Source organism: Schistocerca serialis, unplaced genomic scaffold (assembly GCF_023864345.2).
Source record: "Schistocerca serialis cubense isolate TAMUIC-IGC-003099 unplaced genomic scaffold, iqSchSeri2.2 HiC_scaffold_843, whole genome shotgun sequence".
Lineage (NCBI taxonomy): Eukaryota > Metazoa > Arthropoda > Insecta > Orthoptera > Acrididae > Schistocerca > Schistocerca serialis.
In genome coordinates this window covers 1885747-1903060 of record NW_026048456.1, presented here as the reverse complement: position 1 = coordinate 1903060, position 17314 = coordinate 1885747, and the positions used below count along the sequence as shown (strand labels likewise).

Below are 17314 nucleotides of genomic sequence, written 5' to 3'. Positions count from 1 at the left end.
GGTTCCTTGTAGAGATGCTTTTGTGATTGTCATTTGCTTTCATCGCTTTGCTCATACTATTTATTTATTAGTACAAACACAGAACTGGCAAGATACGAGAGTGAATCAAAAAGTAAGTTACATTAGCTTGCTGCGAGAACACACTGTGTTTTGTGACCGTGGTCAATGTGTAGAATGCGGCAGTAACCGCTGGCACGTTCGATAGGACGGATACTGTGGTATCTCGTCGTGTTGTGTGTGCAGAGCACTCTAGGTTCAACGGCGCGTCAGCTGGATGTTCAGTCCAAATTGGAGGTGCGTGTGCTATAACGGAGGTTTTCGCAAACGCGATGGGCAGCCCTTCGGGCAATTCGAACACGCGTGCGGTCTAAACGGCCCCTGCACGCCTCAACGTCGCGAACTCGCCCTGTCACAGTAAAGGATGGACACAAGGGCCCTATTCTGTATCGTTCATATCGATCGGTGCGGTAGGTTAGCCTCCGTAGTGACGTCGTTATCAATTCTTTAGCCAAAGTTGCTATTCTGTAAGCTTTTTGAGACCTGTTACCGGTCGGTCTGCCTGCCGATTTTCCAGCTACTGTACTCGAGAGATGGTTAGGTTCCGGTATGATCACTTGTTCGGTTCTGTGTGATTTGTTTACAGTTAGAATTTGTTATTTTAGAAATACTGAGTGGTTTTAGTTTCGGATTGAGTGACAGCATTTTATTGAAGAACCACCTGGATGCATCTCAGGGGAATAGACTGTTTTCCTTTGTTAGAAATACGGTTTGTATTGTTTTTACAGTGAATGATTATAACATCTAAAAACATTTTCAGTCAATATTCCCACAAAATACATGTTAATTTTATGTAATTAAGAGTTCAAAAATCATTAAATTTCAAAAAATGGCTCTGAGCACTATGGGACTTTTTTTTGAGGTCATCAGTCCCCTAGAACTTAGAACTACTTAAACCTAACTAACATATGGACCGAAGCGGTCGCGCGGTTCCAGACTGAAGCGCCGAGAACCACTCGGCCATATCGACCGGCCATTAAATTTCAAGATGTCAGCTCTGCTTACGTATATAACGTGAGTGTTAGCTGCAATTACTAGCGACTTTCCGTACTTTTTGCCGCAAATGGTTTACTTATTAACTATCGAAACGCGTTTACAACTTTTAAGTAACAATGGAAAGGGATTTTGTGTACCTTTCAAAATTTCATGCATTTACGGCTTACACCCCCATTGTTCAGCAACAAAGTCAATCAGTGTACCTCTCCATGAAAATCAGCAAGAACAGAACGTTTACTCCATAGCTGTTGTTTTGGTCAAGTGGCTAAGGCAACAGACTGTCGTGCAATAATGTCACAGGTTCGCATCTGTCTGGGTATAAATCTTCTTTTTTCCTCCTCGCATTTGTAACACATTCCGAGACTTTGTTACTCGTGAAAGTTAAGTATTTTCTGCAATATTTATCGTTATTTACAAGTAAAAGTGCGCTTTCTGAGCAATGAGTATATTCGATTTCGCTACTTCCATATCTTTAAAAAATGAAAGATGAAATTGCTATGATGAAATTGCCATGCATGAAACAACTGACAGTGACATTTATATTTTTTACTGTCTCAACTAATTCATCTGTGACTGAATCCTTAACAACAGTAGACAGAAATGAAAGATCCCTGCCATAATATTTTTATACTGTACTACCACTTATGAAGCGTTTTGATTCATCAGATGCATCTACATCTACATCTACATACATACTCCGCAATCCATCATACGGTGCGTGGCAGAGGGTACCTCGTACAACAACTAGCATCTTCTCTCCCTGTTCCACTCCCAAGCAGTAAAATTGTACTGCAGTCAGCCTCAAATGCTGGTTCTCTAAATTTCCTCAGTAGCGATTCTGCGTTCTGCCTCCTTTCCTCTAGAGACTCCCACCCCAGTTCCTGAAACATTTCCGTAACACTCGCGTGTTGATCAGACCTACCAGTAACAAATCTAACAGCCCGCCTCTGAATTGCTTCTATGTCCTCCCCCAATCAGACCTGATAGGGATCCCAAACGCTCGAGCAGTACTCAAGAATAGGTCGTATTAGTATTTTATAAGCGGTCTCCTTTACAGATGAACCATATCTTCCCAAAATTCTACCAATGAACCGAAGACGATTATCCGCCTTCTCCACAACTGCCATTACATGCTTGTCCCACTTCATATCGCTCTGCAATGTTACGCCCAAGTATTTAATCGACGTGATTGTGTCAAGCGCTACACTACTAATGGAGTACTCAAACATTACAGGATTCTTTTTTCTATTCATCTGCATTAATTTACATTTATCTATATTTTGAGTTAGCTGCCATTCTGTAAACCAATCACAAATCCTGTCCAAGTCATCTTGTATCCTCCTACAGTCACTCAACGACGACACCTTCCCGTACACCACAGCATCATCAGCAAACAGCCGCACATTGCTATCCACCCTATCCAAAAGATCATTTATGTAGATACAAAACAACAGCGGACCTACCACAATTCCCTGGGGCACTCCAGATGATACCCTCACCTCCGATGAACACTCAGCATCGAGGACAACGTACTGGGTTCTATTACTTAAGAAGTCTTCGAGCCACTCACATATTTTGGAATCAATCCCCTATGCTCGTACCTTAGTTAGGAGTCTGAAGTGGGGCACCGAGTCAAACGCTTTCCGGAAGTCAAGGAATATGGCATCCGTCTGATACCCTTCATCCATGGTTCGCAAGATATCATGTGAAAAAAGGGCGAGTTGCGTTTCGCAGGAGCGATGCTTCTTAAAGCCGTGCTGATGCATGGACAGCAACTTCTCTGTCTCAAGGATATTCATTATATTCGAACTGAGAATATGTTCTTAAATCCTGCAACAAAACGATGTTAAGGATATTGGTCTGTAATTTTGAGGATCCGTCCTTCTACCCTTCTTATATACAGGCGTCACCTGCGCTTTTTTCCAGTCGCTCGGGACTTTACGTTGAGCAAGAGATTCGCGATAAATGCAGGCTAAGTAAGGAGCTAATGCAGTAGAGTACTCTCTGTAAAACCGAATTGGAATCCCATCAGGACCTGGCGATTTATTTATTTTCAACCCATTCAGCTGCTTCACAACCCCAGGGATGTCTATCACTATGTCCTCCATACGGGAATCTGTACGAGACTCAAACGGCGGTATGTTTACACGATCCTCCTGCGTGAAAGATTTCTCAAATGCTAAATTTAAAATTTGCTGTCTTCCGTTTCCAGGCCAGACTGATCAGTGAGTGACTGGATGGAAGCCTTCGACCCGCTTACCGATTTTACGTAAGACCAGAATTTCCTTGGGTTTTCAGCAAGATCTTTTGCTAAGGTATGACGGTGGTAGTGGTTTAATGCTTCGCGCATCGCTCTTTTTACAGCAGCACGAATCTCTACTAACTTTTGCCTGTCCTCATTCTCCCGATCTTTCTTGTACTGCGAGTGCAACTGCCTTTGCTTCCTGAGCATTCTCCGAATTGCGCTGTTAAACCACGGTGGGTCTTTTCCGTCCGTAACCCACTTTTTCGGCACATACTTGTCCAATGCGTGATTTACAATGTGTTTAAAATTTGCCCATAATTCTTCCACGTCCTTCGTACCGGAAGTAAATGAAGTCGATTCATTTACTAAGTTGGATGCTAACAACTGGTTATCTGCTCTTTCGAGTAAGAATACTCTCCTAGCCTTCTTGACCGACTTTGTAACTTTCGTAACCATAGCCGTAATGACAACATCATGATCACTAATCCCTGTCCCAACACTGACACCGTCGATGAGGTCTGGTCTGTTCGTGGCTACCAGATCTAAAATATTTCCATTACGCGCTTGCTGTCGATTTAGCTGCTCAAGACAGTTTTCGGATAATGTGTTCAAAAGTAATTCACACGTCGGCTTGTCTGTACCACCTGTAATGAATCCATAGACATCCCAGTCTATACTAGGTAGGTTGAAGTAGCCTCGGACTAACATAGCATGATCTGGGTACTTCTGCGATACAGAATGTAGACTCCCTTTGAATGATTTTAGAATTGTCACGGTGGAACCTGGTGGCCGATAATAACAACCCACAATTAACTTTATTTCCGATTGCCCTGTTAGACGAGTCCAGAGAACTTCACAATCACACTCTACTTCGACCTCAGTAGACACAATATTTTTGTCAACTGCAATGAAGATACCGCCTCTTACAGTGTCTCATCTGTCTTTCCGATACACGTCCCAACCCTCACTAAATATTTCAGAACTTCCTATCTCAGGGTTCAGCCAGGTCTCAGTCCCGAGAATAATTTGCGCGCCACACGCTTCCTGGAGGGCAGTAAATTCAGGAACTTTATTCCGAACATGTTTTGAACTACGACGAACTCTCCACTCGCTCTCGAAAAGGCGATTTTTAAATTTTGATTTTAAGATGCAAGTTGTTGATGTATTGCAATTTATTACGTATTATGAAGCAGGCTACTTCCATTATTTGGATCTCTAGGAGCGAGTTACAACCACGTTCTATATATATTCTTATTCTTTGACACTCCCTTAAATAATTTTTTGGGTGTGTTTGCAGAAGCCGGCCAGAGTGGCCGTGCGCTTCTACGCGCTACAGTCTGGAGCCGAGCGACTGCTACGGTCTCAGGTTCGAATCCTGCCTCGGGCATGGATGTGTGTGATGTCCTTAGGTTAGTTAGGTTTAATTGGTTCTAAGTTCTAGGCGACTGATGACCTCAGAAGTTAAGTCGCATAGTTCTCAGAGCCATTTAAACCATTTTTTTTGTTTGCAGAATGTGGTACTACGCACCACTCATAACTCATATTCTGAAACATATAAATCGAAAAAAGATGTCAATGTGAATGAGAATAAAATGACATATGGCGTGACAATTTACAGAACACAGTCTAGTACCCTATCGTTCTTAAGTGTGCATGGAAACACGTGGTCAGCAAAATTTGAGCACTACTACGTACTCTAAGCACACTTTTCGGTAGTGCGAATAATAGCATGGCTGTGTCAGGTGCTAGCTGCTTCGCGTTCGCGCCGCTATGTGCATTGAAGTGCACATGCGCGTATCTGTGGCTACTTGCTTTTGATTGGTTGGTGCGAGGAGAACTGACAACAGCGCCTCGGTTTGCTAGAACCGTGTGACATCGCTTCTGAAATGATTACAGAATAACGCAGGGGCTCTCCTTCGAAAATAATGCCGCTCGGTGCGCTCGCCTACCGATCCGATCGGCAGAGCGGCCGAAAGATACAGAATAGGGCTCCAGGCGGAGGTACTGACGCTGGCAGAGGCCGCCATTTCCAAGGGACCCATTCGCGTCCGCCACACACGTGACCGGAAAATAGTGCCGTCAGTATTCCGCCGCTGGCCGCTATAAAGGAAGGGTCCAGAACTGCACATGTCAGTTCTTCTGGCTTCAAGAGCCTCTCTTAGACTCCGGGCAGTTGCTACTCACCCCACTGTCTTCAGATGCTCTCAATATCTAGCGTAGGGACTGATGCCGCTGTATTCAGCATTCATTTCCCTTTATGCAGTCAGACTGTATCCACAACAGACTTTTTTGTTCCTATGCTGGTTTTATTCAGGATGGCTTCATCGGACTCAGAATGGGTACTTGCCTATGAAGATCCTAATAGTGTTACTTTGTCAGACTCTGGAATCACCATACTGTCAAGTCTTCATAACCTGTGAGACACTGTAATTGTGACTTTGTTATTATCGTCGAAGCAGACGTTTCTTTCCTTGCTCAATAAAGTGTTATAAACTTAGATCACTGTTTTCCCTGTGTCGATGTGAGCGACACATCAGCATGCAACGATCAGATTTCTGTGGGCTAAACGACTCAAGTGCACTGTTATTCACTGTGATATCAGTGCTGTATATGATGAGGATGCAGTATCTCGCTCAGGTATTGTAAAGTGGTGTAGGAAATTAGACGGCAGATGGCAGACGGCAGACGAGAGACTCACTCACGAATGTCGCCATGGAAAGTCCGCAACGTCCAGTACCGTTGCAAATGTTGACCATGTGGATGTGATCATTAGTGAGGATCGCAGCATAACACCACAGGAAGTTGCCAGCACGCTGAACATTTGGTATGGCAGAGTGTTCTCTATTGTTCACAAGCACCCCAGATACCATAAACTGCGTGCCAGATGGGTCCCACAAATGCTCACCAATGTTCACAAGAGACAACGTTTCTATTCGTCACTGGCATTTTTGGAACGGTATTCTGTGGAGGACAAAGAGTTTCAGCACAGGGAATGAAACGTGGGTCTACCATTTCACCCCTGAAACAAAGAGAACATCGATGGAATGGGTGAACACCACATCACCACAAGGAAAGAAGGTCCAACGTTGAGCAGGAAAAGTGGTGATGACAGTGTTCTTTGACATGGAGGATGTGGTGCACTTGGAATTTATGCTGAAAGACACGACAATCAATTCTGCTTCATATTGGCAAACGTTGCACCGGTAGCGTATGGCAATTCAGAAAAAGCGGCGGGGAAATCTGATCGCCGATGTGATTTTGTTGCACGATAACGCAACACCGCAGTCGGCCCAACAAAGTGGGAGGTATGGCAACATCCTCCATACAGTCCAGGCTTTGCACAATGCGGTTATCATGTGGTCGGTAAGATGAAAGAGGATTAACAATTAAGTCAGTCACATTCTCCCACAGCAAACTGTCATTCTGTCGGAAATAATACTTTCTAATGTAAACATATAGCAAAGTGCTGCCCATTTAAATGATTGTATTTTACTCTAGTTATAAGCTACGTTTATTTTTTTAGTCGCTCTCTATACTATCTAATATATTCTGAAAGCATTGAACATACAATTCACATTATTCTCCTAGAGAAGTTCAAATATTATGGTATCAGAGCTGTTGCTAATAACAGGCTTGCATCAAGTCTGTCTATAGGAATGTCACATCAAGAAACCTGCGAATGTGCATAACGCAACATCATCCTCAGACTGGGAAATATTTTATTACACGTGTACCACAGGAGTCGATACAGGGTTCGCCCTTGTTGCATGTGAATAATTTGCCACTGTATATCTGAGAAGCTGAACTAGTTCTGTTCGAGGGTAATGCAACCACTGTAACCAAGCTCAGTGGAGACTCTTCAACATTTGAAAATGTAAATAAAATTCCCTAGAAAATTGTTAACTGTTTCTGTACGATTGCACTGATATCGAACTTCGCTAAAACACAATGAAGCAATTCTGTACTGACCACACCATTAAAAATAATACAAGACGTGTGATCAACAAATGGAACAGTATCTATTAAATTCTTAGAGTTAATTATGATAAGAAAGTAAACTGTAGATCACATACTATAGATCTTTATAAATGTGTAAGCTCAGCAACTTTCATATTAGACATAAAAGTTTACTTACTTTACCTATGTTATAATAATGTCTTATGAAATTATACTAAGGGGCAGAATTTCATTCAGAAAGCAAATATTGCACAACAGTTCGTGATAAAAATATTTGGTGTCCACTGTAAAACTTCTTGTAGATCGCTCTTTAAATATATAAGCAAACTGACAACAGGCTGACGCTAAATTAACTTCCTTGTGAAGACTGTTGTTGTCAACAATCAACTGTAGATTCAAACAACAGTAACATTTATAAATATAATACTGAAAGGAGAAGTGACTTATATTATCTTCCCTCTGTCTTAGTGTGGCACACGAAGAGGTGAGATATTCAGTCATCAACACACCATCTGTTCTTACAGGTGTATAGGCAGAAGGCAATTTCGTTCTGCCTATAAACCTGTAAGAACAGATGGTGTATAGGCAGAAGGCAATTTCGTTCTGCCTATAAACCTGTAAGAACAGATGGTGACATGAACTGCCGCCAGTCTGTTGAAATAGAACGAAAATGCACTGAAGATGGCTGTTTATAGCCGAAATCTAGGTTTGTAAGAATAATAAAACCTGTTGGAATTGCGACTGATTGCCTCTGCTTCCTTATAGTCTATGGTCGCTGTGCACAACGGTTCCCAATGGAATCAAAGCTAGTTAAGATCTCTCTCTCTCTCTCTCTCTCTCTCTCTCTCTCTCTCTATCTCTCTCTCTCTCTCTCTCTCTCTCCCTCTCTTACTCACTCATACATAAACGCACGCACGCACACACACACCCACCCACCCACCCACACACACACACACACACACACACACACACACACACACACACACACACACACACAAAACAAATATCAAAATATCAAACCACGCACACAACACAAGCAAAACCCGTAAGATAAACACACAGTGACACTTGGCAACATTACAAACTGCAAACATCCCACACATTCAACACACAGTGAAAGGTCAAAGCAAAATGTTGTAATAAATATGGGTGGAAAAACGCCGGAAATCGGCCATCTGTTGTATGGGGAGTGAGTAAACGCATCTCCAGATCACACACATATATTAACAACAATGGATATCCTATGTAACACCGAGTGATGATTTAACCGAGCGAAACTTGTGCTGTAGCAGTTGTTTCTAAGTTGAAGAAAACGAGAACAACATGAGAAAACGTAACATAGTACATAATTGTAACTACTACCTTGATTATATACACTGAAGCGCGAAAGAATCTGTTATAGGAATGCGTAATCAAATACAGAGATATGTAAACAGGCAGAATACGGCGCTGCGGTCGGCAACACCTAAATAGGTTCAAATGGTTCAAATGGCTCTGAGCACTATGCGACTTAACTTCTGAGGTCATCAGTCCCCTAGAACTTAGAACTACTTAAACCTAACTAACCTAAGGACATCACACACATCCATGCCCGAGGCAGGATTCGAACCTGCGACCGTAGCGGTCGTGCGGTTCCAGACTGAAGCGCCTAGAACTGCACGGCCACTCCTGCTGGCACATCTAAACAGGGCAAGTGTCCGGCGCAGTAGTTAGATCAGTTACTGCCGCTACAATGGCAAGTTATCGAGATTTAAGTGGCTTTGAACGTAGTGTACGTAGTGTTATAGTCGGCGGACGAGCAGTGGGACACAGCATCTCCGAGGTAACGATGAAGTGGGGATTTTCCCATAAGACCATTTCACGTGAATCTCAGGAATCCGATAAAATATCAAATCTCCGACATCGCTGCGACTGGAAAAGGATCCTGCAAGAACGGGACCAACGAAGCAGAAGGGAATCGTTCAATGTGACAGAAGTGCAACCCTTCCGTTTAAACACTTCTGCTGGCCACCAAACTCCCCAGGCATGAACATTATTGAGCATACTTGGGATGCCTTGCAACCTGCTGTTGAGAAGAGATCTCCACTCCTCGTACTGTTGCGGATTTGTGGACGGTCCTGCAGTATGCAGCATGGTGTCAGTTCGCTCCAGCATTATTTCAGACATTAGTCGAGTCCATGGCACGTCGTGTTGCGGCGCTTCTGTATACTCGTGGGGGCCCGACACGATATTAGGCAGGTGTACCAGTTTCTTCGGCTCTTCAGTGTATCTATAAAACCAACATGTATTACAAGCCACTGAAGATGCTTCATAAATAAAATAATCGAAACACGTTTGACAAAAAACAAAGTGCCTTTCATCTAGTTGCAAAGACTGAACATACCACCATGGAAATATTTCGTTATTGACATTTTATTCAGGGTATAGAAATGAAACTGGTCTGCAAAATATTTCTGAGACTTATGTGGAAAACTCATGTAGAAAACTGCACAGCGCATAAAACGCTGTGAACCATGATTTAGATGCACTATTATGCACTATTCGGTTGGTGTCACTTGTCTGCGCATGCGGGTCCGCTGCATGCTGAGTTCCGAGTAATTTACTAAATCAATGTCGTGTGAGGGGGGCCTCTCGTCGGGTATACCGTTCGCAGGGTGCAAGTCTTTCGATCTGACGCCAATTCGGCAACTTGCGCGTCGATGGGGATGAAATGATGATGATGACTAGGACAACACAACACCCAGTTACTGAGCGGAGAAAATCTCCGACCCAGCAGGGAAACGAACCCGGACCCTTAGGATTGACATTCTGTCGCGCTGACTACTCAGCTACCGGGGGCGGACAGTAATTCACTGTGTCATTACGCTTGAGTTCGTGATAGCAGACGCGTTCAGTGACCAACTGAATTCAACATAAAATGGTGTTGACGATAAAGCGGCGAGTGTTCATCGTCGAGTTTTACATTAAGCACAATTCGTAGAGAACCTGCGTGAAACTGTTCACGCAAAAATTTCAGCCTGGAAGTGTGGTCAAACTTTCAGCAAAGTCTGCAATGCAAAACTTGGCAGCAGAATAGCGATAAACAGGCTGTGCAGCGAATAAAAACACTAACTGTCCGAAAAGAGTTTGAACATCAGAATGTTCGAGTGAAGGAAATTCTGGAACATAGAGTCAGACGAAATCTCTACGCCGTTTATCTACGCTAGTTTGAGTTAAAAGATCGTCATGTCGAAACATTGCCCGCCGGTGTGGCCGAGCGGTTCTAGGCGCTTCAGTCTGGAACCGCGCGCCCGCTACGGTCGCAGGTTCGAATCCTGCCTCGAGCATGGATGTGTGTGATGTTCTTAGGTTAGTTAGGTTTAAGTAGTTCTAAGTTCTAGGGGACTGATGACCTCAGATGTTAAGTCCCATAGTGCTTAGAGGCATTTCAAACATTTTTTCGAAACATTAACAAAAACAACCTGGATCTGTATCCTTAAGAATTTACTGATGTGCACGAGTTAAAGCGTGCAGACAAACTTTCGTGCTAATAGTTTCCGAGTGAAGTGCAATGAAGACTTTCGGATCCTCAGTTTTCCATTTCTTGTGATGAGGCCTAGTTCAACCTGGCAGTGTATGTGAACTCACAGAAGATGCGCCACTGCATCAGAAGACCTCCATCACTACTTCGAAGAACAGTTACAGTCATATTGGTGTTTGGTATGCAATGTGTGTTGGCATTATAACGCGATTCTTGCGCCAAACTGTTAATGCTCACGGACATGTTCAGAAAATGTTTATGATCAGTATATGGATCAGCTCCCAGTAGATGAACGACTGTAAGAGTATTTTCAGCAAGATGGAGCATCAGCATATGCGCAGACTTGGTAACCTTGTCACAAGAGCGTGAAGCATCCAGTGAGGAGAAGACCATCAACAGAGGCAGTGCAATCTCCTAGCTGTCTGAATCGCCTGATCTCTCTCTCTTTGATTTTGACCTGTGGGGTAAATTGAAGGGTCAGGCATACCCAAATAATCCTCACACAATGTAATGCCCAGAACAGAACACTGGAAACGCTGTTGCTGCGATGCCGCAGGCAGAGCTGGTACACGCGTCTCACGGTTTGAAAAATCGAGCACAGCGCTGCATGTATGCCAACAGAGGCCAGTTCCAACATCTTCTGTGATGTTCATTGGCGAGGGTCAATATTATCATTGCCAGGTTTATTTTGACCATTCTGCATTGTGATATGAAAACAACATCTTCTGCGGAGAGATCTTTTTGTAATCAAAACTGGAAGTGACTGCGTAGCTCTCTTACTGGATAGGCGTTTTATTGTTGCTGTAAGGAGTGATGGGAGATGACTGTTTCATTTTATTATAGGATGTGGATTCACACAATGCCAGCAGTGATGGCTGCCCCACTAGCAACCACTTCCCCACGAACTGTCGTGACACCTGCCCACGGTGTGTGTTGCAGGCTCTGACGAGGACTACTACTCCTGGATGGACCTGGGCCTGGGCTTCCTTGACGACTCCAGCAGCGAGGAGGCAGCCAGGCGAGAGCACAACCTACCTGGCGAGGCGGGCAGCAAACCCCTGGGAAATGGCGAGGTGGTCAACAACTCCCTGGGGACTGGTGAGGTGGCCAACCGAACCCTGGCTCGCCACAGGAGGGCCACGCCCAGTTGGAGTCTAGGTGCGTAGCTAGACAATCACCCCCCCCCCCCTCCCCCTCAGACCACGTTTGCCATAGAAGTGATTCAGTATTTACGATTGTCACTGATTATTAAAGCATCCCTTGCTGCATACAATTGCAGACTCTTCTCTTGAAGTACAATGTTCAACATTTACTAAAGTACATTTCCATTTCTTACATGAATAACTCTTTCGTTCTAATCGATTATGTTGCCTGCGTCAACTGAGGTCAAGAACTGGGGTAGAGTACGTCCATGTTCGGCTCTATATAGACCCCTGTACGATGGCATTGCTGTGCTGAGAGAGAGAGAGAGAGAGAGAGAGAGAGAGAGTGTGTGTGTGTGTGTGTATGTGTGTGTCTTCGTCAGCCTCGCCCACTTCTCGTTGCGGATTGGAGCGATACATCGCTAACATCTGTGGTAGCGATAATTTGCCACGATCTTTAGACGCTACCATCTATTCAGAGAGTGTCTAACAATTATGTCAAAATACACACACTTTCGAGCCTTCACTGAGTCTGTTACTATAGCACCAGACAACATGACACTAGGAAGAAGTGCAGTATCTAAATGGCGATCAAATATTAAAATAAATTACAGAAATGAATGATAAGATACACGACTAGCTGTTAGCCCATAAACGCAAGTCGCCATGGCCAAATGAATACAAAATAGTGCGCTTTTTTATCGCAGGGATATAACAGTGACGTTTCTCTGTCCCAAGTTTTTATTTGACGCAGCACATAGGTTTCCCATTACTGGAGGTGGAATAAACAAGAATACAACCGTTTTGTTTGCATTGATGAAAACTTTAAGCTTTCCATCTGAAGCGTCGACTGTAGTGTGAAAGTTGTGCGACATATTACTCTTCCTTTAATGGAACACATTTGGGGTTCTGTACCTTGCATCAATGAATTTTCGTCTTACAAAACACACCTTCGTTAAAAGCCATCTGATCCCAACAGTCGGCCATTTCGCCTTGCCAGTGCTAAATTACGGCAGCAAGATCGCGTGTCCATCTTGCACACTAATAACAAATCACGATTAGCCTTACACCCCTGGGTGCTCCAGTAAGAGAGGACGAGTCGACAAGATTGAAACGAGTGTAGCGCAAGAGTTCTCGTTATGTAGCCTGCACAGGATACGGTGGCCGATGTGCACTGACCAATTTACGTCCAAAACGCTGGGCGAGTTCATTGGTTTGTTCAGAAGGGGACGTCGACAGTGCCTGTAACTTTTCAGCCGGTCGGCGATCGGCGATGACAGGGTCGAGGCGCACACCCTGTAGATTTTCTCATCATTTCATGCTGTATGCCTGCCGAGAGTCGAATCCAGGAGTTTAGTATCGGGGAAAAGGTGGGGGGCGTCTGAGCTCACAGAAATATTGTGTCACTGTGCCGTCTCCAAACTCTCCAGAGTAAACGAAGTTTTTTCTTAATTATCTGGTGTAGTTCTGGGAGAGGGAAGCCTGCGGTCCCAACCCCCCTCTACCCCCCCCCCCCCCACCCTGGATTCGCCTTCTGTGTCTCCCAGTGCATCACTCAGCGAAGGGTATCTAACCAAAGGTGGTGTGATTCTTGAGTTTCTCCCGGCGTATTTGATAGTCAAAATATCCACGGGTGTGCTGCCGGTCTATAGTGTCCAACGGGCACAATATTTCGGCGGTCATACATGTCGCCATCATCAGGTGAACTGACGGACTGAGCTCCTGTGAACGTGCCGGCACGGAGATCCGTACGCTATGGCTGCTCAGAGGGAACTGGGTTCGGTCGCGGCGGCGGCCGATTTAAATACCCTCCGCCGCGGCGCGCTCCCTCCGCCGTCCGCGCCCCGCGCCACGGTCGCGCGGTGGAACAGATTGCGACGGCGTCTGAGATGACGTCGGAGTGATGGCTCTGTCCGCCGTGATTTTCCGACAAAATCACGCCATGGAATATGACCGCACGAGGATTCTGGTACAGACGTCGAGATACTGGGACAGCGTTGTTAGAGAGGCCATCGAAATTCGCACCAATGACGACCTCATAAACTGTGACTGTGGCTATAATCTTAGCAAGGCTTGGGAACCAGCGATCGGGTTAATCAAGAGTAAATCGAGCAAACGTATAGTTGTGACGATCACGGCGGACAGAGCCATCACTCCGACGTCATCTCAGACGCCGTCGCAATCTGTTCCACCGCGCGACCGTGGCGCGGGACGCGGACGGCGGAGGGAGCGCGCCACGGGCGGAGGGTATTTAAATCGGCCGCCGCTGCAACCGAACCCAGTTCCCTCTGAGCAGCCATAGCGTACGGATCTCCGTGCCGGCACGTTCACAGGAGCTCAGTCCGTTAGTTCACCTGATGATGGCGACATGTATGATCGCCGAAATATTGTGCCCGTTGGACACTATAGACCGGCAGCACACCCGTGGAAATTTTGACTAAAGGTGGTGTGTTATTGCCCTAATCACACATTTAAATCTTTCACATTCAAAACGATCACTTTGCTAGTGATTTCAACCACAAGCTGTTCTTCTGTGATACTATATCAGACTGCTGTTTTATGAGTCTAAGGACATTAAAGGGAGGCAGTAATTGAAAAGAGAGTGTGAAAGTTATTGAACTTGTGCGTTGAGTAAGCAAAAATTTGAAAAGGTGATTAAAGTTCAGGGAGACGAAAGAATGACTTTAAGGTTTCCTCACGAAATTGGACTCTATATACTGAACGGCTAAAACAATCACCCGTTCACTCAGTCCCAGTTGCAGCTTGACTAACAGCTTCCAATGGCAACAAAAACTTGGTTTTCAATATCTAATGTAACTATTATTGACCGAAATTAAAAACTTAAGATGCAGTCGTAGCCTACTCGTTAAGTAATGTGATCTTAGGTTAAAAGTTATGATGCGGTCATTGTGTACTCATTAAATGACATAATCTTATGTTGGAGGCTTAACACACTGAGACAGGTATTGCGGGTATCTACTGTACAGCTGTGTTCTGGGGTGCAGATACCCAGGCTATATTCATCCAGTATCTGAGAATGAGAGCAGTTTCCAACAAACTTTATGCACAATTTCAAACCTTTACGAAACTTTTTCTCGCTGATACCCCACAAATTGACGAAAGGCAAAAATTTTATTACGTACTACTTTTCCACTGCTCATGCAGTAAAACTGCAGCATCAAGTGTAAGCGAGAACGTCTTCTTTTAAAGTGGAAATAAGTAAAGTACTGTATATTACCATTCTCTCCCTTATAGCTTACCCCTATTTTTCTCAGGATTTCGAACTTCTTGCACCATATTACATTGTAGAACACTTACACCAGATAGACAATTCCTATGAACGTTTCTTGATTTTTTGACTCTTGCCTCCTGTGCCAATCACAATGTCAGAACTTCCTTTCCCTTTCCTAAAGCCAAACTGATCGTCATCCAACATATCCTCAGTTTTTTTTTTCATTCTTCTGCATATTATTCTTGTCAGCAACTTCAGTGTATGGGCTGTTAAACTGATTGTGGGATAATTCTCGCATTTGTCTGCCCTTGCAGTATACGGAATTGTGTGGATGATGAAGTCTCAGGGTATATCGCTAGTTTCATACAGTTTACACAGCAGCGTGAATTATCCTTTTGTTACCACATCCCCAACGATTTTAGATATTCCGATGGAATGTTATCGATCCCTTCTGCCTTATTTCCTCTCTAAGTCCTCCAAAGCTCTTCTAAACTCTGATTCTAATATTGGATCCCTTCTCAACCTCCCTGTCCATTCCTGTTTCATCTTCTGTAACGTCATCATGCAAGTCATTTGCCGCACAATGGCCTTCAGTGTACTCTTTCCAGCTGTCCGCTCTCTTCGCTGCATCTTTCTTTCTTTTCTTTTTTTTGCTTGTGCTTTTTCCCACAACGACGCAGTGTTGGCATGGTTAACCGGATTTGACAAGGTTAATTGAAGGGGTGACCAGATGCCCTTCCTGCCGCTACTCTGTACCCCCCCCCCCCCCCCTGGGACAGAATGAGTGTACCCCAACTGTCTGTGTCTAGTGTAATCCATGGAATAGTGCGAATGTGGTCAGACGTCTGCGAGCCATGTAACTGAGGTGGGACCTGGGGACCAGCCCAGTATTCACCTAGTGGGATGTGGAAAACCGCCTAAAAACCACATCCAGGCTGTCCGGCACACCAGCCGCCATCGTTAAGCCGCCGGGAGGATTCGATCTGGGGCCAGCGCGCCTACCCGAGTCCACGAAGCAGCGCATTGGCGCTCTCGGCTAACGTGGCGGGTGCTCTCTTCTCTGTATATAAGAGTGGAATTCCCATTATACTCTTAATTTTACCGACCTTGCTTTTAATTTCACCAAAGTTTGTTTTTACTTATCTATATGCTGAGACTGTCCTTCCGACAAGTCTTTCTTTTTCGATTTCTTCCACTTTTTTATGTAGCCGTTTCGCCCTGCACTTCGTATTTATGTCGTTCCTGAGTGATATATATTTCTATATTCCTGAATTGCCCTGAACATTCTAGAATTTAAATGATAATTAATTGAAACTCTCAGCTGCCGACAGGTGTTGCTGAAATACCTCGATGGGGACAGCTGAAAATGTGTGCCCCCACTGGGACTCGAACCCAGGATCTCCTGCTTACATGGCAGACGCTCTATCCATCCGAGCCACCGTGGACACAGATGAACAGCGCGTCTGCAGGGACTTATCTCTGGCACGCCTCTCGTGAGACCCACATTCCCAACTTATTGTCCCACATTCCCAACTGTCCACAATCTACATACGTAATGTTCCTAATAGATGTTTGCCCATCCACTCATTACTCGCGCGCACTGAGGTATGAATCCCGCAAGAGTTTGCGCAACCTGTGCGAATTCGCACAGACGAAGGTCTTTAACTATATAGCCGGCCGCGGTGGCCGAACGGTTCTAGGTGCTTCAGTCTGGAACCGCGCGACTGCTACGGTCGCAGGTTCGAATCCTGCCTCGGGCATGGATGTGTGTGATGTCTTTAGGTTAGTTAGGTTTAAGTAGTTCTAAGTTCTAGGGGGCTAATGACCTTAGACGTTAAGTCCCATAGTGCTCAGAGCCATTTGAACCACTTTTAACTATATATGAAGATAGTAACTGTTCTCGAAAGAACAGATATCATTGTTGACCGCGCGAGTAATGAGTCGATGGGCAAATATCTATTAGGAACATTACCTATGTAGATTGTGGACAGTTGGGAATGTGGGTCGCACGAGAAGCGTGCAAGGGATAAGTCCCTGAAGTCACGCTATTCATCTGTGTCCTCGGTGGCTCAGATGGATAGAGCGTCTGCCATGTAAGCAGGAGATCCTGGGTTCGAGTTCCGGTCGAGGCACACATTTTCAGCTGTCCCCATCGAGGTATATCA

The 17314-nt window shown here is 44.7% G+C and overlaps 1 protein-coding gene across 1 annotated transcript in view; it reads left to right on the top strand.

The window, feature by feature from the left end:
• Positions 1–17314, top strand: part of LOC126452254 (uncharacterized) — a 229332-nt gene that overhangs the window by 93822 nt on the left and 118196 nt on the right. Inside the window, exon 3 of the mRNA XM_050091045.1 lies at positions 11715–11933. Within this exon, the coding sequence (XP_049947002.1) occupies positions 11715–11933 (219 nt within the window). The remainder of the gene's footprint in view (positions 1–11714; positions 11934–17314) is intronic.